This window comes from Centrocercus urophasianus, unplaced genomic scaffold (genome assembly GCF_019232065.1).
Source record: "Centrocercus urophasianus isolate 14NV4802_14NV808 unplaced genomic scaffold, USGS_Curo_1.0 seq_10, whole genome shotgun sequence".
Classification (NCBI taxonomy): Eukaryota; Metazoa; Chordata; class Aves; order Galliformes; family Phasianidae; genus Centrocercus; species Centrocercus urophasianus.
Window position 1 is genome coordinate 51,493,424 of NW_024884142.1, and position 22,641 is coordinate 51,516,064.

At 37.0% G+C, this 22,641-nt stretch overlaps 1 protein-coding gene across 5 annotated transcripts in view; it reads left to right on the forward strand.

The window, feature by feature from the left end:
- ADGRG6 (adhesion G protein-coupled receptor G6) overlaps window positions 1-22,641 on the forward strand; it is a 108,304-nt gene that overhangs the window by 37,090 nt on the left and 48,573 nt on the right. For 4 of the 5 annotated variants that reach the window (XM_042812626.1, XM_042812662.1, XM_042812635.1 and 1 more), the window contains exons 3-6: window positions 5,758-6,099; window positions 11,685-12,305; window positions 17,090-17,158; window positions 19,853-19,936. In XM_042812626.1, coding sequence (XP_042668560.1) covers window positions 5,758-6,099; window positions 11,685-12,305; window positions 17,090-17,158; window positions 19,853-19,936 — 1,116 coding nt within the window. The remainder of the gene's footprint in view (window positions 1-5,757; window positions 6,100-11,684; window positions 12,306-17,089; window positions 17,159-19,852; window positions 19,937-22,641) is intronic. The other variant, XM_042812653.1, reaches the window with a different exon arrangement.

Genomic DNA, 22,641 nt, shown 5'->3' on the forward strand with positions numbered 1-22,641 from the left:
GGGTAGTTTGGTGGGAAGAGACTGCAGAAGAGTGCAATGCTCGCTGCTCTGCGTAAGAATTTGTGTAGAACTTATAGGTGGCAGTAAGAATGCAGGTAATTCATTTATATCAGGAGTGAATGATGTGACAAATATCTGTGAGAAATTTATCCACATTTTGCATATAGATATTTATGTGCATCTACAGATTCCTTTCACGTCTGAAATCATTTTTTAAATGGAAGAAACAGGCTACCGTTAAGCCTTTGCTATGTGATAGCTGTTCTGGGTTCAGTGTTTGTGTCTCATATTGAAATAACACGGGTTTGTTTGTTCTGTAGCCTTTCCAGCCCACCCACATCTTGGTGGTTTGGACCTTCCCCTCACTTGTCTGCAGGTGTGTCCTCACTTACCCATCTATTTATGTCATAAATATGTTTAACCTAATGTTTGGCCGTATCTCTGTAGATCTGTTCTACAATGGCATTTTTGAAATAGGAAAAAAATTAATTGCTTATTATAAAGCAATTAATTTTTGTTGCCTAAAGCTCATTAAAATAGGTATTTTTTTATATGTTACTGTGTATGATTTTAAGTTTTCATTTCTATTTTCGACTTTCCACATACTTCTGTGTGACTACAAGTGACACTACTTGCAATTGCTACTTTGTAGGCAATATGCTTAAAGAATCCGAAATGCATGAATATATAAGTATATATATATCTCTCTCTGAAGTACTAGACAGCGTAGCTAAGATTGTCTGTGGTTTAGGATTTGTCTAATTCTGTCAGCAGGGGAGATTTTATTGTTCAGTTGAATAAGACAGAAGGTAATATAAACTGTTTTGTTTTGTTTTCTGAAAATTCAGTCCCATATTTACAGATATATATCAGGATATTTTCATATGACGTGTCTCCTCTACAGGCAGAAGTAGAGTTAAACTTTATACCAAAATCTTACTTTTATGAATCTTTCAATGGTTTAAAAAAAAAAATACTGAAAAACAGTGTTAATTCAACCCACACAGTCTATCATTGGTATCCTGTGCTACTGCCTACGCTCTGTGTAGTCATTTGCACTTCTGTCAGGTGGAAAATACTGCATAGAGGGGCCAGTTCATTGCTACAGCCAGTGGATGGAAAAAGAAAAGTCCTATTGCAAAGTGTAACTCAGTATGAAAATAAACTGTATAGTGAACGAATTATTAGAGCAGATATTTTTCCCTATAGACACTGTTTACTTCTGATCCTAACGTTCAGCTTTGAGCTGTTAGAGCTGAACTGAGCAATGATCCAAGCTGAATTGCTTTTGGTTTTTAAAAAAATTCTTGGCCAAACAAAATTTGCAGTCCGTCAGTTCTCCTCGGTTGACTAAGAGTAGAAGTGAAAGCATACAGAGAAGTAAAATTCAAAACTCTTGACTAAGATGTAATTGCAAAATATGATGGGGCAAAAGATGAGGTTTAGGGGGAACATTATGACTCTAGAGAGAAGTAGAGAAATACACGGAGCCAGATAAAAATATGTATGTAAGCACAGATTTTGGAAGTAAATGCAGAAGTATATTGGACGTAAAAGGTGGAAAAAAGGAAGTGTGAATGTATGGGAAGAGTTTATTCAGAAAGTTTCCTTCTTTAAACCAGTGGTCAACATTATAGCTCTGTGGTTTCAGCTGTTCACAAATGGTTTGTGAAAGCCACTTCCAGATGGCATTATCTCAGTGTCCACAGGTGTCTTCTCTAATTCAACTGGATGTGCCAAGGCTCTAAAAACGCAAAATCATTTGATGAGTCAAGGTGGGCTATTAATTTTGTTCCACGGGATATGGGTTTTGTGTAAGTACGTCTATATTAGTCATGTAAGTCACATTGGTCTTTTCAATTAATAACATACTGGTTCCCTTAGCCCTTTAGTTTCAGATGATTCAGGATGGTATAAGAAAAAGTTCCACAGAAATATTAACTCTTAGTAGAAATTAAAAGGTAGATATGTGAAATAGGCAACAGACTCACAGAAGAAAGGGAATGGTCCCATGGCTAGGAAAAACTGGCAGCTGTGAAAACAGGATTCTCTCCCCCCCTTCACTCATAAATTCTTATTAAAGATGAAGAAATTTTTATGACCATAGTTTTCCACTGGCCACTAAGTACTCATTTTTTGATTTTCTACAGTGGACCAGACTGGCAGACTGCTCTCCCAGTTGGAGTTTAAAGTCACTGGTAGTATGCTTTGGACATATGAAATGCTGTACAAATACTAAGTAGTTAAGGAAAATCAGAACTCTTGTTTCTCAGATTGGGAACTCAAAATCCATGGAAACTTGCCATTTTTTTCTCATTATCTCTATGTCTAACTTTGTCCTTACAAAATGGGCATGATAGGAGGGAAAATTCTGCTTCTCCATTAGTGTTTGTGGGTCAAGTAACATTCGTGAAAGCTCTAAAATTCTCTAGAGGAATTTATTGATTTTACTTTTTAGTATAGTGTTCCAGTGTCATACTCAATTCTTAACTACTCATTTATTAAGTGAAGCATAAATCCTTTAGAAAAAAATAATATGATTATGAAATGAAAACTATTTCTCCAGGATATTCCCATGAAGGAAATAAATGAGATGCTGTGTGATGCTTTCAGTGTAAGAAATGTGGAAAATAAGTGTTTGATTTCCGTGCATTTGGAGGCTGTTTATTTGATGTTTTTTAGCATATTCAAGAGGGGAGAAAAAGTGAAAGTTTTTTCACTCTATGGAGTATATTTCCTGTGGTCTAGGTTGATAACAAAATATTTGATAGGCAAGTTCTGTGCAGTTAGAGTTCTTGACCAAGAAAATATACCTATATTTATTCCCATTAAAATTAAAAAATTATCTCACATTGCTTGCAGAAATGCTTGTGGCATGTATTGAAACAAGTATTCAGTATCCACAGTTCAGAACTGCTCCAGGCCAATGGGATTGCAAAATATCTGTCAGCTTTGGCTGACAGCCTAGAGTTGCCACAGCAATTTTTCTCTTTAATGAGTAAAATAGGCAGTGTTTGTAGAAAAATAACTGTCTCATGAGAAGCTGTGCAAAAAGTTCCACTCAAAACCATTCTGTTTATATATAGTTTTGTTGTTTATTTTCTTTCCTTTTTACTTACTACTGTGGACATTTACATGAAAACAGGATATTTCTCCTTCAAATTGCAGTCATGGACAGAAGAGCCGCTATGCCAAAGTGAAAGATATTTTCCTCTCCAAATCTGTTTCTTCTACATATGTAAAGTGTGCAGTACTTATTTTCCTACCTCCAGTTAGGGGCTTTTTTAACTTCATTAATTTTATAAAACTAGCAAAACAGTACGGATGTAATGACATGAGAGTATGTTAGTGTAAAAAGATGAAATGAGTTAAAAAAAAATCAGTAAAATAAATAACATCTACATTTCTGTATTTGCAGTGACAAAAGACGAAAGTATTTTTACCATGTTTTCTGACATTTTTTAAAAATAGCTTAGAGATAATTGCAATCATTCAGGAGAAAGATAAATAAGATAAATAAAAAAGAGCTGAGTCCTGTTTTGGCTGATGGTGATCAATAAAAGTAGTGAAGTCAGGCTTCTCCTAAGAAAGTCCATTCTTTTTGATGGACAAATCTACCCTTTCCAGTCTTAGGTTGAATGCAATATCCTATCAGTTTGAGAGGTGCATTAGACTACCTTTACTGACAAATACCACATTTCTTTCAGTCTTTTCGAGTTCAGCAATGTTTTATAATGCCACTAAAGTTATACTTTAGGGATACAGTGCTGAATGAGAGCGCTTTAGCACCCATATGTGATTTCATAACATAACAGCTTAGCCCTTGGCTCCAAGTCCATCTGGGCATAGTTGATACATAGCAAAAGCTCTCAACTGCCCAGATAGTTCTGTGCCACTTACTTCTCTAGCAGAAATGGATAGGAGAGTGGGTACAGCATACTACCAGATCTTCAGCCACTGTAGCACTCATCCTAGAAATAATGAAGGCAGGAATATGAATTATGAATCATGGAGTCTTCCAGCTGGAGGGCTACTTCATCCAGAGCCAACTTCCACCTTGTAGAGGCTCACTTGCCCTGGACTAGGATACCTGTGGCTTATGATTCAGCTGCTTTTCTTGTTTCTCTTCTCTTCAGTATAGGGCTGTTCTCTGAAAACTGATACGTATCTCTGCAAAATCCTTTGTACAAAGCTGTCATCTGCTTGAACAACTGCTGAATTTATGCTAATTGCACTAATAATTAAATATTCCCTCTCTGGTTAAGAAATTGAACAGCAAGATTTCAGGACAGATGAGTGTAGTCCTCTGATTATACAGATTTGGAGAGAAGTTAGATTATACAGGTTCCAGCTTGTACTGTTCAGGTAATGTTTCCAACTTCAGGAGGGAAATATTCCCAGGGGTGATTGAAAATCTTTAAGATAATCTTTTTTTTTTTTTTTTTCTCTCAAATAAGTCTCCAACATTTCCTACATAGTCAGCCTGTATTTGACTTGAAAATCCAGTTAATTACTAATCTCTTTACCTTCTAGGGGCCACAAGATACACGGCAACACTTCTGCACAATGTTGCTAGGAAGTCTCCTTTCAGATGTATTCTTTTTTGGTTGTTTTTTTTTTTTTGCCACATTGGTTCCCAGAGTCAGGGTCTGCTTGCTAAGGCTGAGTACCGTATGAATGTGACTCATAAGGAGCCAAGCAGTGGAAAGAAACGTTGAGGGTACTTTGGAGAAGTTTGTTGTGTTTATTCCTGTTTTAGGGTTGATCCCTACATAACTGGACAACAACTTGTTGAGCTGTTTCTAGTTTAGTCTGGTGCTTGATGAAATGTTTGGAAAGTAATTTGGCACAAATGAGCTGCTTAGTTTCTTCAGTTATCAATTCGTAGAATTCTGTTCCCATCTAGTTAACTCTGTGCTGCTTCAGCAAACTTACATATTTCAACAGCAGGCAGCTCATCTTCATGTCATAAAATACACTACAAGGTAACTGTAAAAAGGGCAAGAAATGCATCCCTGAGGATTAGCAGGGCCTGAAATTCTCGTGAAGGAGCACAGCAAGTGTACAAAGGTGCACGAGGAAGAGGATGAGAATATTTTAAAGCCTGACTGCCACAAACTTCTCAGTGGAGCTGAGTCAGCATGGGAAGAAGCTCAGTAATGTGGTGTTGATTCAGAGGCCTGTGGCTCACTGCTCCCCTTTTGGGTGATGTGGAAAGCACTTGCCGGAAGTGTTGATGACTAACCTTGGACACTGCAGAATGCTGCTGCTGTGGCTCCTCAGCCCATCTCTTGTGCTGCTGCATTCCAAGGACATTCCACTGGGAAAAATGACGGGGCATGAAGCTACATATTAGCAACAGTCAGCATCTGTCCAACAGCCAAAAGATAGAAAGGATACCAGACATCTTCTCTGAAGTTTTAGTTTAAGTATTCATTTGCATTTGAGAATTCAAAAATTTTTTTGCTTCACTGGTGTTTGCGCAATGGACCAATAAGTATAGCAGATATACATAGCTTATACAAATGAATACTCAGCAGTATAACTTCTGTCCCTTTTGTGTGGGAATTCTTATGTAAAATAGTATTTTGCTGTGCTATTCCTCCAGCATTTTGCACACCGAATATGAGGCTTTCTTTTGCCTTTCTTTCCCCCATATTTCTTCATGTTTTTCTGTATAGAAATGTACAGTCATAGAGTTGACAATTTCCTGTTAAATTATCTTTCTTCCTGACCTCCTTCTGTTTTCATTGCCAGCGCATGGATGCTACAACTGTAGGACTGTGCTAACTGACCCCTCTGGAGTTTTCACTTCTCCATGCTATCCAAATGATTATCCCAACAGCCAAGCTTGTAAATGGATCATCCGAGCACCTCATGGATTCATTATACAGCTAACATTCAGTGATTTTGACATTGAAGAAGCACCGGGCTGCATTTATGACTCATTGACATTGGACAATGGAGAGAGCCCAATGAACCTTTGTGGCATCACTGCCAAGGGATTGTCATATAATTCTACTGGAAATGAAATGATTGTGTCTTTTAAAAGCGACTTCAGTATCCAAAAGAAAGGTTTTAATGCCAGCTATGTACGAAGTAAGTAAACACAAACCATTTTATCCCTTTTACAGAAAAAATATCCTGCTAGAAGTAAATTTCTTACAGGTTATTAGAATTACACTTTACAAAGGAATCATGTGCTCCTTGAGAGGGATAGGTAATGGGGAAGCTGAAGGATAATTCTACAGACTTATGTGTGGTTTTTTTTAACTAATTTGCTTTTCTGCAGATGAAAGTAAATTATTTTATTCTAGGACATGTAATCTCTCTAATGCATTAGAAACACTTCTATCACACAAAGATTGTAGGCCCAGCAGTGCCCCTTTCAGACAATTCTTGTTGGGCACTTTAAAAGTGGGACATACATACGGAAATATGAAGACCATAATGAGCAGGTTCTTAGCCAAAAGAAACAAGGAGAGCCAAAACCACTGGCGAGGTGAATCACCCTACAATGGGGAGAAGTTCATGCAAAATACAGAACTTCTTCAAGGTTTTTTCCAGTCTGTAACGTAAACTCTCAGGGATGAACCGTCATTGCAAAACTGCTACCTGTATTCCTTGACCTTTTTTTATTTTCTTAAATATATAGCAACGATTAGATTTTAAAAATCCTAGCAACTGCAAAAAAAGACACTTTTCTATCCACGCTTTTCTCCTCAGTGAAGATGACAAATGTGACTGATGTTTATTTTGCAGTGTTAAGGTACTGCAAGAAGTTGTTCTTAGCATAACAGTAAAAGACAGCCACATAAATGAGGACATTAGGATGGTTATTTGCTTCTTTTAATTTAAAACCATTGCCCTTGTGTCGTTACTACAAGCCCTGATAAAAAGTCTCTTCATTTTACTTCAATGTCCCACTTATATATTTAAAGGATGCAGTGAGTTCTTTCTGAAACTTTCTCTCCTTCAGAAGTCCAGCTCCCTCATCCTTTCATTGTAGGATAGGTACTCAAGCCCTCTGATCATCTTTGTGGCCCTATTTTGGCCCCATTCCAGCTGCTCCTCATCTTTCTTGTGCTGAAGACCCCAGGTTTGGATGCAGTACTCCAGATGGGGCCTCACAAGGACAGAGTAGAGAGGTACAATCACCTTGCTCTTTCTGCTGGCCACTGCTTTTTGGATGCATTCCAGGATAGCCCAGGTTGGCCTTCTGGGTTGCAAGTGCATACTGCTGGTTTATCATAGAATCACAGAATGGCTTAGGTTTGAAGGGACATGAGTCCCTTCAAGTAAGTCTACCCTCCTAATGTGGGCAGGGCTGCCATCCACCAGCTCAGGCTGCCCAGGGCCCCATCCAGTCTGGCCTCAAACACGTCCAGGGATAGGGCACCCATGACTTCAATGGGCATCCTGTTCCTGTGCCTCACTACCTTCTGAGTAAATAATTTTTTCCTAATATCTAACCTAAATTTCCCCTTTTAGTTTAACACCATTGCCCTTTTTTTCACCAATGTTAGATCAGGTGCGTGCAGCTTTTCATCCCCAGGATCCCCATGTCTTTCTCCACAGGACTGCTCTCAATCAATGCATTGCTTAGTTTGTATCCCTTGTACTGGGGACTGCCCAACTGTAGCACACTTATAGAACATAAGCTGATCGTCTAGAAAGGAAATTTTCAGCCATCTCTTAAGTAACAAGCAAATCTTTTTCATTAAAAGAAATATCAAAATACTTATTGCACATATAATATTTTAAAATAATCTCCCGAATTGTAAGACAAAATTAGTTTCTCTGTTTAAAGGAGTTGTAAAATCAAGTAGATCATATAAAATGATATGTAATCAGATTATGCAACGTGATTTATTGTGTTATTCTTTCTCTTTATTATTCTAGTGCTCAATCTTAACAAATAAAATGACTTTTATTAGGAATTTAAGATGCAATATTATCCTCACATGAGGACAAGAGAAGAGGACCATGGAGGCAAACATTTTTATATCCGTATCTATTGGTATTTCTGTGAAAGCAAAAATATTACCTCCATGCCAAATTGAAGAGTGCCCTATCTTCATGGATAGCACTCTTACAGTTCAATAGTCTTGGAAGATACCCTTTTATTGTGAATAAGAAGGCTACCCTTCATTGTGGCTAAAGGTGTCAGTGAACTCCACCAGCAAATTACATTTAAATGTTTCATGTGTGTTAGTTTAGGTATCACTGTTAAGGCCTGCTGTTAAGCTACCTTGACGAAGGTTCCTGAATTTAGTTTCCTTACTCCGAACTGGTAACTCTCAACTTGAATTTGACTGCAGATGTTATGAAGGAGAGCTGGCTGCATGCAAATGGGAGAAATTGTAACATATAGGCCATGTTCTGCATGGCAACTGTTAGCCAGGAAGTGAATACAGAAAAAGAGTTTTGGTAAATGGGTGATAATGTACTGCTTTCCTTTCATAGAAAATAAGTTATAAAAGCCTGTAGACGTTAGATCATCAACACACATGCTCTGAAATTACAAAACATCTGCACAGCAGATGTCCGAGCAGTACTTTCCTGCTCTTGTAGAGAATTTCCAGAGCGATGCTACTTCCTCTCATTTCAGGTCACTGTTGGAGTTTCAAAGCCTCATTGTCTAACTGACATTGTTACTATTGTGAACACGATACCCAGGCAATATCGTGAATTTCTCCCAGAGAGGTTACTATATTATAGTTATGTAGCCATGTTTTCCTTCATGTCTTAGAAGCAAACCTGTAAAAATAATAAAATTGTTTGTTCAGTTTTGTGTTTGATAAAGGAATGTAAAGGACCATTCAAAGATACACAACTGTTTGCTATCTAGAAATTTAACTTAAAATGAAACAAATAGTGCATCCTTATACAAAATGCGCGCACAGCAAAATATAGGTGGGGAAAACCAAACAGTATGAGTTTGGGGAGGAAGTTAGCTGTGAATAAAACAGCATTTGTGGAACAGTGTTTTCAAAACGAGTTTCACAGAACACATCCTGCTATCCGTAACAAGCTGGCTGCCCACACAAATGCTGGTTTTCCTGGTTGTTGCCTCCTGCAACACACCAAAAGCAGATAGATGAGCTGTACACTCAGCAGCAATAAATGAGTGCAGCCTATATGGTATGTGGTGTGTAGACACTGGTAAAACTCAAAAAAACTGGTATATTTCTTCCGGTATCAGTTGAAGGACAGTTAAAAGCTGTGAAGCTAGAAAATGGCAGAAAAGCAGTTTTCCCCCCAAATTATCGTAAAATAGTTATTTTTGCTTGTATGTAAAGGGAAGTATGTGAGACCATGATCTGAAAGCAAGTAAGGTAGGAGCTCTAAAAAGAAGCAGAAGCAGACTTCTTGTCATGACAACACTTTTGTAAATGCAGATGAGGATTTCAGAACAGTGAGCTATCTGTTGCTGGTCGCTCTGCTGCATTTCAGCTGCCAAGACTTATTTACATTTTATACAAGTAAAAAGTAATGTGTCCAATATAAAAGCTGTTATCTTCCTAGCAGAAACAGTTTAGCATCACCCTGAATGTAGTATAAATTCCTACATGAAAAGACCAAGAATATATGTATTGTTCCTCAGAGAATAATTATCTTCTTCAATGCTAACATCCAAAATTCATCAGTGTGATGACTGACTGTTCAAAAGTGATTGAGAGAGAGCTCCTAATGTTGATGTCAGGATTTTTTTTTCTCCACATGTACAGAATACTTGTCAGTTTTGTGCTTTTGCTGTATGGGAAAGTGCCAACGATTGACTCTGGAAAGCACAGCAATGTTGAGTAGATTTGTTCACTACCAGGACAGCAGCTTTCCTTCTTCCAGTTTATTTCTTTTACACTGTTTAAATGTAACCAGGTGGTCCATAACTCTCCTGACCATTCCAACATCAACTGAGTGGTGCTCATATGAATGAGCTTTTTTCTTTCTCAAGACTTGAATCCTTACACTTCTGGAACACTTTCCATGTTACATAAAGAACTGTACAGTATAATTAAGCCACAAAAAAAAAAGCCCTTGTTTTCAGTGGAAAGTTGAGCACGTTTTCTATCTATAAAATTGTTACAACATATTTTTGCCCTTGGGAAAGAAGAAAAATCTATGAAGTAAATCCAGTAACTGTAAAAGCCCAGGATTTCTCTCTTCAGCCCCATTCTCCAGTTGCTGCTTTGGCACATAAAAGGGTAATGCTTTATGTTATTTTACTGAGATATATATATTGATCAAATTCTGTCCTTATGTATGCCCAGATATGGTAGTCTGGGGCTCAGATTCATTGCCAGCTGCTGGCAAAGAGAAAGTGTAATACAGTGGACATGTACGATCTTTATAGCTCATCTGTCTGTTCCAGAATGTGGCATAACAATCACTCTTCTCTTACATATTTTACCCTCTCAAATGGAAAATTTTTCTTTCACTCTCAGAAGGGAGAAGGTATAATAGTTATTGTATGTAACATGGCACCATTTAAAAATCCTAAGGAAGACTAGGCATTTCATGTGGCAGTTATCTTCAGGTCTAGCAAAATCCAATTTCAGTTTCAGAATATCTAGAGTGTTAGGAAGATGTCAGACATTTCCTGGAGATATGATCTGCCACAGTACAGAAATAAAGAGCCAGAAACAAAGAAGGGCTACTGCTGTGTATCTGGTCTTGTTGACTTCAGTTCTTTTGCATGACTGATAACCTGAAATTTATTTCTGTGGAGAAATTCACTAGAATTTTTTTTGTGCCATAAGGATCCAATAAAACTGAGTATTTTGGCACTATATTTTGAAAAATAATCTTCTCCAAAGTAGACTCAGCAGAATTGTCATTAATACCCTCATGGTCATTTAATACTGCGTTTCACATTTGGTAACTGCTATTTTGCCAGTGCAAGTGACAATGCTTAAAAAATTAGAGACAAAGTACTTCTGCCCATGCCCTTACTGCAGTGCATTGCTTTAGAAGAGGACTAGCCACTTCTAGATGCTCATGCAAAATCTGGAACACATTTACAAAAGGGGAACAGTTTGAATACAAACTGGATACGTAACTACAATGCTGAATCTGAAGATTGCTGAAGACAAAATGAGAAGATGCTTAATGTTTTGTTGTTGTTGTTGTTGTTACTCATTACCAGAATTCAGGAACAAAGGGCTTCAGTTTGCCAAGAAATGTAGAGGAATTTTTCTTCTAATGCAGTATTGATATTTAAAAGTAAAATCTGAACTTTGTTGGTGTAATGCAGTCATGAAGACAAGTAATCAAAATATTAGAACTTCAAAAATCATACTGTGTTTTCCAAATAACTGTTTTTCTCTATTGCCTACTACATCTTTCCTTGATGAATAAATGTTAATAAACAAATGTTTTATCAAATGAGTGTAAACTAGTAGGCAATATTTCCTAATATTGCTCTTGGTACAACTTGGGGAGTTAACTGCAGATAGTGCAGCATTCTCCACCCTGTTGAAAAGGAACTCCACATGTTTTAGGTTAAACACTCTGCCAAGCCAAATTCCCTACAGTGTGTGCTTTTGATACATTGCACTGATAAAAAAAAATAAAAAAAAATAAAAAAATAATAAAAAAACCCACTAAACTGCTGCCAGTCTGCTTTTATTTTTATATGAGAATACCTTCAATTTAAATAATTTATCTCCTCTCTTTTCTAGTTGCTGTGTCTCTGAGGAATCAGAAGGTCATCATTCCCCAGGATCCTGACGCTGATGCTGTATCGGTGGCAGAAACAGTCTTGGTTCCAGAGCTCAGCCAGTTCACACTATGCTTTGAAGCAACCAAGAGTGGCAGTGATGACAATGATGACTGGAAGATTTTCTCTTATACTGATGCATCATCAAAAGAATTTTTCGGCTTTGGGAAGACCACAAAAGGCCATTTTCTGTCCATCTCAGGCACACAATGCATACTGGACAACGCATTGCCTCGAAATGTGGAGTTTTTCACAGGAACATTTGAACAGCTTTGTGTCATAGGGGATAGTTTCTCGGGCACTATTGGTGTATACGCCAAAAACATCTATCGTAATACATACTGTCCAGATATGTTTGGCAAAGTTATCCCTGGAAATGGGAGGCTTGTGCTGGGCTCTAACAGCAATGAAGTGAGCTCTCTAAATGGGGACGTTTACAACTTCCGCCTCTGGAATTTCACCATGAATGCTCAAACACTGGCTAACCTCAGCTGTGATGTGAAAGGAAACATTGTAGACTGGGAAAATGAATTCTGGAGTATTCCAACTTCAGCACTGAAGGCAGAAAACAATTTGAGTTGTGGTAAGTATGCCTTGCCAATCTTTTTTGCTTATTCTCCCTCCACACACACTTCTGCATTGTGCTGAAAATATCTTATCCTAGCAAGAAAAATGAAAGTTCCTCTGAAAGAAAAACAGGTAGGACTTGTCTTTCTTCAGCTTTAGTTCAACTCTATACACAGAGGCTTTGAAAGGGCATAAAGTTGTTTCTCTATGGGAAAAGAAAAATCCCCTACGTGTTTTGAGATGCTACTTAAAATAATTTATGATTCAAAGTTCTTCCCTAGTAATTTGTTTACTGGCATTTTACCTACACGAAATGAGGATCACAGGAAAGTACCTGCAACCATCAGGTTAGCCAACCACAGTCTCCAGAAAGAAAAGAAGTGTGTTAACTAACAATTAAATAAATGTTTTTGTACCCAACTTTTGATGCTTTCATTACCTAGAAAAAGAACCTGTTACCATTGTGCTCTTAGTGCAGGGAGACAGTAAAAACAATGGCAAAACTCTAATGCATACAAGACAGATAAATACAAAAATAAAATAAAATAAAAAATTAAATTAGTGGAAACAGATGGGAAGGAAGCATTTTAGGTCAAAATCATTCATTCTTGTCATCCTGACAATATATTTTCTGCCCTTCTTTAAACTGGCAGTTACTACAGTCTTCCAGTAGATTACATTGAAAGACAAATTTTCATACTCAGTCAAAGCTATTCTCATTCTGTGGCTCAGACACTTTGTTCTTATTCATGCCTAGGTGTGATTTGTATATATGCATGTATTATTACAGCTATTCAACAATTTCCTCCAGAATTTTTAACCAGAAAAAGGAAGAATAATTGTAACTGAAAAAATCCATGCCAGTTGGGAGCTATACATATACATACATATAAATATAATTTTTTTATTTTTTTTTTTTTAGGAAGGAAACAAATGCTTTGATTAGTGAAAGCATCAGAGATATTTGGATGTTTTAAAATGCATAGGGTAAAATTGGAGACATGGCCAGCAATACCTTACACATGAATGTAGGATGCTATTGAAAATCTACTGCTATGGAACTCCTTGTTCATGTTGTCTAAGGCTCTCTATTGTAGCAAATATACATTTGTTAAAAAAAAATAAAAATATCAGAGTTAAGAATTCCAAATACTGGTTCTGAAGTATGTAAGGTCTCTTTATATCTAATGTTGTCCTCTCCACTTTAGTACTTTTTAGTTTAAATATAGTTTAAAAAGTATCACTGTCTCGTAACAGAGCACCTGTCAGCATTCTAGGAATGCTTAAAACAGTACCTGACAAAATTAAGACTTGCTAGTTTCTGTATCTATTAGCTCATGAGGGTTTAAGGTGGCCAGCATATTGTATCTTACCTGCTTTAGTTTACTGAAAGCGAAATATGAAGTAGCTTGATTCACTGAGACAGCTCTTAGCATGCCACTAGGTGCCTACCAGAACAATGAAAAGGCAATCTAAACACTGGTCATGGCTGATGAAGTTGTTCCGAACGTAGAAGTTGCTTTTCTGCCCATACAAACAGCAAGTAAAGATCTGAAAGAAAATAATTTTCCCAAAAATCTTACTTTTCTTAAACTGTTATCCATGAAGGCTACAACACTTTTACTAAACTACATACCAAGGTGTCTGTAGATACTGCAGTCTTATCTGGTTTTGACCGATGTATGGATCTTGTCCCTTTTTCTATTAACACAGTCCTGTGACATTGTCACACTATAGCTGTGCTCATAGAAACAGTACAGTTATTTTCATTCCACATCACAGCTTTATTTTGGGGGATGTCATTGTTTAAGTGGTTTCCTTACGAAAGAATGTTATTTTAGAAAATATGTATGAGCTTTCTCACATTTACAGAAGTGTAGGCCCCATTTTCCATGTTTGCTTCAAGTGTATCTCTATATAATAATTGTTGCTTCCTGTAAGTAAGCAGGGTGAAAATACTAACCAGTCTTTTTCAAGGATATTAAATTTCCCACTACTATACAGGGTTCCCTAGAACAAAGCATGTCCTAAAAGAAAACACTGGATGCAATGCAGTTTCAGAAACTGTTATTAATCTCAGAGATGGAATTGTTAGAATTTTCTTCCCTTCATCATCTTGAATAAAAGATGTAATTGTAAAACCAGCCCTTAACAGGAGGGTTGATGCGTCAGACTATCAACCATGAATAAACCACTGACATTGGTGAGATTAACTGATTAGACTTCATTTAGCTGCAATGGAAGGATTTATGCAGAAAAGAGTTTCCTCTGAGCACCAGTAATGCTTTCCCAGGAACTGCTTGTAATAGAAAAAACAGAAACAAAAAAAAGAAAAAACCAGCCCCAGCATTTAGTGACGATCTTAACACATTTTGCCTGAACAGTGTTTAGATTTTTCAAGAGATACTATTTTCATCATTCTTCAGGTAAAGCCTTTACAAGTAGGCTTACGGAAGATAAAAACACCAACAAACTGTTCCCAATGATCTTTTCTTTAAATTACCTTCTCCTAGCTTATTCCTTAGACTAATGTTTTCACAGCTGTGCAATCATGGTGGGATGTTTCTGGAAGACTTGACAGAGTTCTGTTTTCATTGCTGTACCTTTGCAGGGTTTGCATTTAAAGGTATATATACACAGCCTGGGTAGCCAAACTAATTTTAAAATAAATAGTTTAGGTAGCGAGAGCACTGACACCATCAGTGCAGAGCTCAGTGTAGACAATTCTGAGTATTTAATCAACTTCTTGTAATGATTTTGGAGCCTGTAGTGGCTACACTTAGAGCAGCACGTGACCTGTTCAGTCTAAGGCTTGCTTGGCTGTATGTTCACTTGTACCTGAGATTTCTCCATTGTGTACTTTACTTAAGTCCTTCATTCCCAAATAAAAGTTCTTGATTTTGCTGTCAAACTTAGCTAGGGTGGAATCTGTCTTCATTAGGTAGCTGAAGGATAGGTGTTTAAAGCTGAGCTAAATACACTGAGTGCTGGCTTTGAATTGAGGAGAGAAAAAGGCTGTTCTCAGTGTCAGTTCAACTCACATTAGGGTAGATGTGTCAGTTACGTCAGAAGTTTTATGCTGCAGGAGTGCCTGTTTCCCTCCACCGACTGTAAGGAAAATCTAGCATGACAAGCAGGTACAGAAGTCTGAATTTTACACGTTTTAAGCTGGTGAGATTTATCACACGAATTTGTCTGTAGTGCAGGACTATGTCTGCTGTTCACATTACTGATAATACTGCTGCATTTATTAAGGGAGCTAATGCCAAGTATTTCTTTGTAGCCAGACCATTACAATTCTTTGCTGAGGGAAAGTCTCATCTGGCCAGCGTTCAGCCTGATAAAAACTTTAAAAAGCTCATCTAATATATTGACTAAATTTATTTCTCTTTAAAGGAATACAGTATTCTGGATCAAAAATTCTTTCAAGTCTGCAGATTTTCTGCCATCTTTCAAGTCATTTTTCCCTGGTACAGAACCAAGAGAAGGTTACTCACAGCAGGTTTTGGTGTTGACTGTTTAATACTAGAAAATATATGTTGGGAAAAAATCTCATGCAGGATATATTATGTTCACTTAGAACATTCTTCCTGAAGTTGAAAGGAAATGCACCAAGGAATTCAATTTGTCTTAATGTTAATCTCTCAATCTATTAAGAAACCCCCCCCAACAAAAAAAATAAAATGAACACACGTGCACCTCTCTCCCCCCCCCGAAAAAAAAACCAAAACCAAAAACAAAAAAACCAAAACCAAAAAACCCTACAGAAAACTATGCAGCTTTAATCACTGTACAGAATCACTTTTTAAATTCTTCCCTGTTTTCTGTTGGCAATACATATAATGGTATCTGTGGCATGTCATGACTTCTGCACTGAGGCCCCACACTTTGTCTGTTCTTCCACCACAGGAAATATTTTCTCAGCTATCTTTACAAGCTGTGGGTGGTGACTCTTTAATTTAATGGAAAGATACGGTGTTTTATGAGAGAACCTCACTGAGTCAATACAATTCTGAAGTGGTAAAATGAAAGCCAAAAGGGCAACACTCCCAGTAGGTTCAGAGTATGCCATGCTGTATGGCTCCATTATTTTCAGCATAATGTGCAGAAGCAGCTGTATCTACAGCTGACCCATTGCAATACACAAAATGTAATTAATGCAGTTTGACTTGCTCTTTCCTTCTGCCATTCTTACATTCCCCATTTTTGTATCTAGATCTTCGGATTATGTTCAAGCAGTGATGAATTATTCAGCAGAGATACAGACTTACAGCATTATCTGCTTAAAAATCATGCATACCAGAATATTAATCATGCCCACACCCTGGGCACAGTAACAAGTTTAATCACCTTTTATCTGGCTGGTGTCTGCCACAGGCAGATTACTCAGAACTGTGTGGGTAACCTGTGCTGCAAAACAGAGGATGGATGTGTCTCCAAGGCACATGTTTTGTTGCTTGTGAAGGTAGCATAAATTCTGTCATACTGACCCCTCAGTGTAGAGCCATTTCAGAGTACACACAAGCTGCATTCATTTAATGGGCTGTTATTTAACTACAGCTGGGAAGAGCATGAGAAAACTAGGGGAGGATATGTGACTGTGGCTTGCAAGTCAGTGAGGGTTGTATGGATCCCTCAGCAGGAACAAAAGACAAAAATGCAAGAGTTTTATAGGCAAATGGTATTACCAGTTTTGTCAGTGAGAGAAACTATGAAGAGAACTGTGTTACTGCAATATATCTGTTGATTTCATGCTCAGTAGACAAACCTGTCTAACTGTTAGACTTTCTTCTTTTAAAGGCTCATACCTAATTCCTTCTTCTACAATTGAACCAACAAGTTGTGCAAACCTAGGAAGCCTTTGTCAAGGTAAGGAAATCAGGTTATTTTCACAGTTTCATCTTTTCTACATTTTAATTTTCCTAGTTTTTTTGTGTTTTTTTTTTTTTGTTTCTTCTTTTTTAGTTTATTTATTTCTGAAAGACTGAACTGCAATGAGTAGTTGTAAAGAAAGGAATTCTTTAGTCACATCAAATTTGTGGATGTCCTGTATCCAATGGGTGGAGAAAATATTATTACTCTCTTGATACTAAGTTTTTCAAATGGTCATTATTATATCAAAACTGAGTTAATTGACTGCTTTCATTCTCTCTCCAGCTCTTTTTCTCCTGCATATTTTAACAGTAAAATGTAAAACAGGATAGGGAATAGGTACATCTTTAGATTAAAAAAAAATTCTATATGAACAAAGCATCTGATTGTTATTAAGGTTTTTCCAGTATTTCCAGTAGGTTATTTTGATGCTAAATACTTTGAGATTAGAAGAAAAAAAAAAAAAAAAATCTAACCTCAGACTTGAAAATGCAGCATCAAGTGTTAATAAAACACTAGACAGCAGAGAACATACAAAAGGGGGAGGAAGACTTGGAGCATTTTCTATGCAAGTAAACCAGATTTAATTTAAAGTTAGAAAGGAAAATGCACTCCTTTTGGGAAGCCAGTAAGAGATCTGTGATTGTCTCCAGTGTACTTCTCTCAGGTATTTCCAAGGTAGATTCTGCTCAGAGTCTTGGATCATATGGAGGTCCCCATAGGGAAAGTGAAATGCCATGCCAGTTGTGTCCATAATCAGTTTTCAAAGAGCAATTTTCATGCATCTGTGTCTCAAAGCACAGTAAGTTACAAAAACTGGTACCCAAATATCTTATGTAAATGGGACAGCATCATTTATTCACTGGTATTCTTTTTCTATCAAAAAGTTAATACAGCCACTGTTAATATATGTTTCTCTTGAAAGAACTCTGAAAGACTTCTTCTACTAAAATGGCATGGCATAAACACACTTTCAGACAAAAACATTATGTTTTCCTAAAAACTTAATAAAGCCTCAACTTTATTAACGTGTTAGGCAGAAGATACTACTTCTAACAAAAGAGGTTCCCTTCCCAGCTTTCCTCCCTTACAGTCTTAGACTTAACAAACTTTATGAGTACTTTCCACCAGAGTAATACTTTTCTGCTCTGAAAAGTGTTTGGTCAAGTGTCACTGGCATTCTCCATTTGCTACTTTGAATGTGGCAAATTGGATTCATGCTGTTCGTTATCATCATCGTCATCGTCATCATCACTGTCCTAATAATGAAAAATCATAAAAACATGTCTGTCTGTGTATTTCTTTCAGTGCTGCAAGCTTGTTTTAAGCTGAAAGGCTACTTTGGATTCCTCTTTGGTTTGTTTGTTTGTTCTGTGTTTTGCAATATCACTAGACTGTGTCATATATGGTCTGATGACAAAGCTGTTTTCTTCATTATGCTTAGCAACTATTTTCATTCATTGAAAGATATCACTTTTAACAACGTTGGATGAAAGATAAAATCACTAAGGAGCATTAAAAATTGTTTTTCAGGCAATATAGCCCTGCAGTTGCATAGAAGAAGAGCTTTTTTATATTATAGATTGTGACTTTATATGCTCACTTTTCCAGCTAGAATCCCTGTTTATTGCAATCTCCCTTCTTTTTCCTCAAGTTTCTTGTTTCACTGAAACCTGAACATGAACCACTCCCTCAGCTGAGACCTGAGGTTATGACTTTCAGACTCAAAATGTTGACTAAAACAACCTAACAAAAATCAGAAATGCAATTTCTTACTTAAAATATGATAAACTAAACTTTCCAAGTTGGTTCTTTCTCAAACTCTGCAAAAGATATGTAATACTGTGAGAGTATACTGCTCAAATCTTCACTCTGTGGAAAGAGTTTTCAGGGAAAGAAGAAATCTGTCAGTGAGAAGATTTACGTTCCAGGGAGCTATTAGAAAAATTATTTTCCAAACTATTTGAAAATTTAGTGGTCTGATCTTTGAAGTGCTTTTTCCTCTAGAGTGTATACCCTCCCAGTCTTCAGTGAGGGAAAATTTCAGTTTTGGCTCCTTACTCTGAATGTGAAAAGTGTTCTAGCTAGTTCTCCTGGGAAACATGTTCCAGTATTGTGTGGGATGACTCCTGTTAGTGTCAGTGGGAACAGTACAACTAAGATCCTACATGAAGCTTTCAAAATATATGTTCCACTCAAATAATTCCAAGTCTGATCTAAATACTCTTCACTATATAGAGTTGAATTGAGTTAATTAGAAACTTATACGGGTGTTTTGTTTTCACATTTATTCATGGTCTTCAGTCCCTGAGTAGAAACAGCTATTCTTTTCACAAGTAATTATTCCAAGTACACTCATCATTGAGCTGTACGGTCTGTTTTCTGGTCTTTGCACAGCTGTTTGGATCTGATGCTCTCATAAGAGGATTTACAATTTGTGAAAGCAGTACAGGACTTGCAACCCTCCCACTGGCAAAACTCCCACTGAAGTCAGTGAAAGTGAAGACTGCAGGACTAGGATCTCAGTTCATGTCCATTCATCACATTGTACAGAAGAGAAAATGTTTAACATATATGGCATTGTGCATCAATGGTTTCAGTTTACATTGTCATGCATTGTTCCCGTTTTGTCTTACCTCATTAACATTCATATTTCATTCAAATTCACCTCTTTCTCATCTTTATTACCAGCTACTGTAAATGCTACTACTCCTACACCACCCACTGTCACCACTAACATGCCTGATACTAATAGAACCGATAAGCCAAACAATGGTAAGAAATCCTGTGTTACATTTTACCTTGTACTGTCTCTAGAGAAAATTTATTGTATTTTAAGATGTGTTTTTTCATAGTGTAATGTCAAGGGTCATGTCTCAGTGTATTTCATTTACTCTGTTTAATTGGAGTAATTTTATTAGACTTGCCCTTGTAAGAATGGTATGAGAACAGAACCAAATTCAGTGTTTATTTGTATCATGTTTACCTTGTTCTTTTGTGCTGCCCATTGAATTTACCCAGGCAAAGAATAAGGGATGGGAGAATTATTTTTAAAAAGGAACTGTAAAAAATTCTACTTTTGAAATGCTTTAATGCTGTGGATAATCAGACATTGAGTGGCTAATGCTGCCAGGGTGGTAGTATGCTGGGACTCTCTATTCCTCACTGGTAACACAGGGAAGCCAAGTGGAATCATTCCTATGGAGCAAAGCCACTTCCACTGAGTCAATAGGAATCTTTCCACTGACTTCAAGAGCTGGATCAGACTCTACTAGGGAAAATGTTGACAGTATCAGATATCATTTACTTTTCATTTAGCAAGATTAAGGGGAGAAAGTCAGATAGTAAATGATTCTATTATTAGTACAGGAAAAAAGCAAGGATGTCTTTTGAGGTTTTCTCAAGTTGATGATATCATCGTCTCCTACAGACTGAGCATCATTTTCTGAGAAGTTTCTAAAATTGTTCTGCTAAAGAAAGTTGTTAAACATTAATAAGAATACAGAAATAGTTTTCTGCAGTTCTCATATGAGGCTCATAGATCTTTTTACTAAAGATTTTTTGTGCTCCCCAGAAGTAAATCAGTATCTGGTTTTGGCTGGGGATGGAGGAAGTACTTTTTTGTTTGCTTGGGGTTTTGGGGTTTTTTTTTTGTTTTTTTTTTTTTTTTTTTTTTTTTTTTTTTTTTTTTTTTTTCCCCAAATGTGTCAGTTGTTACTGTAGGATTTAGCATTCTTGGAGTGCTTCTCCTTTTGGCAAATCATTTCTTGCATATTGGCAATCAGGCAGTATAATAGACACTGTGAAAGAATTTATCTGAACTCATTCTGTTTGAATTTAGTAAGCAGTAGAAGTAAAAAGAAAATCTTGAAACTTACTTACAAACTGTGCTTTTTTTTTCTTTTGTGAAACCACTCACTCCATGTTCACCATGAACATTCAACTTTGATTTTCCCAGACACAGAAGGAGCTGAACACCCTGATAATGTTAGTGTGTATAAAAACTAGACAAGTTGCCCTTTATTTGATTTTGAAATTTGATTTGATTGCTATCAAGAGAAAGCAGAAAATCTGAGAATAGTAGGCCGAATTTATTTACAGCAGAAGCAAGTTAAACTTTCATTCAGCTAACTGGTATAGTTCCTGGTGGTAAGTTGGTTTATTGCCCTAGAACAGACAGCTGAGAACAGAAAGTTAAGTTTCACATATTTTCTTTAATCCGCTAACTATGTGGCTTACTACACAGACCTGCAGGAAATCAGACTTCCTGCTGCAGTTATCTTCAGAATGAAGAGAAATTCACCTGAATCCTTCCATTCACGACCAAAAAGGCAGCAAGAGTCTAGGATAGAAGGGGTCAAAACCATAGGAATTATCTCAACCCCAATTATTTGGCCAGTGAAACAAAGGCCTCCCCGTTTCAGTGAAAATTCAGCAGATGAGAATCTGGAGAGAAAGAACACATACAGCTTATTTCATTCAACTGTGTCCACATCATCTGCCTCTGAGGAGACCAGCATTGGTACCTTGGCTTCTTTTACAGAAAATATTGACCTAGATAATACTGTGATGAATCAGTTACCAAATGAAAATATTCTGAATGATTCTAGAATTTCATCTGATGGCACTTATGATGCAGCAGATGATGTTGCAGATCATTCTGTGGATGCAGCATTTCCTCTTCAAAACAGAAGTCTCACTGCAGAGGAAGCACGGACTCTGGCAGATGGGCTGCGTTATGCTGACTCTGAGTCAGCATTCCATCTCCCCATTAGCAGAAGCATTGCTTATGAACACAGAGAAGAAGCCCCGTGGATTTCATCCTCCAGTAACGACACACTCAATTTCATGCATATAAATGATGTCCTGAAGCCTGAAAGTTGGAATGAGGCTGTATTTCATCATCATATCACCTCTGACATTAAAGAAGAGAAGTATCATTCTCTTTCTAGCTTACCTATATCACCTATGAAGGAGAAGCCATTGTTGCAAAGAAGTAGACTGGATGTGCTTGATTTTGAGCCTCAGAATGTTTATCTAGAAATGATAGAAGGCAACACTAATAAGAAATATTTTTCCATTTTAGCAGCTAACAGTGAATTTCCATTTACATCTATGTACATTAAGGAGCATTACTCAGGAGGCTTTACAAGATCAACCTCTGTGGACATGCCACATACAAACCCAACAACTTCTTCTAACATGAAAAAAACGTATACAGAAATTATGCCTCATAGCCAGCTGACAAATTCTGTGACAGTGTACAGTAGAGAACAACTTATGTCAGCACTTCCAGTAGGAACAATCTGGACTAACTCAGCATTTAAGCATGCTGTAGCAACATTGCCTACATATCAGCAATCATTGATGGACGTGTCTTTGGAAAGTGACAGCATATTTATGTCTAATACTGATTACTGGTCTAATTATTTAAAACATTCTGCATATATTCAAAAGAAGCCAAGTGAGACCCTCAGAAA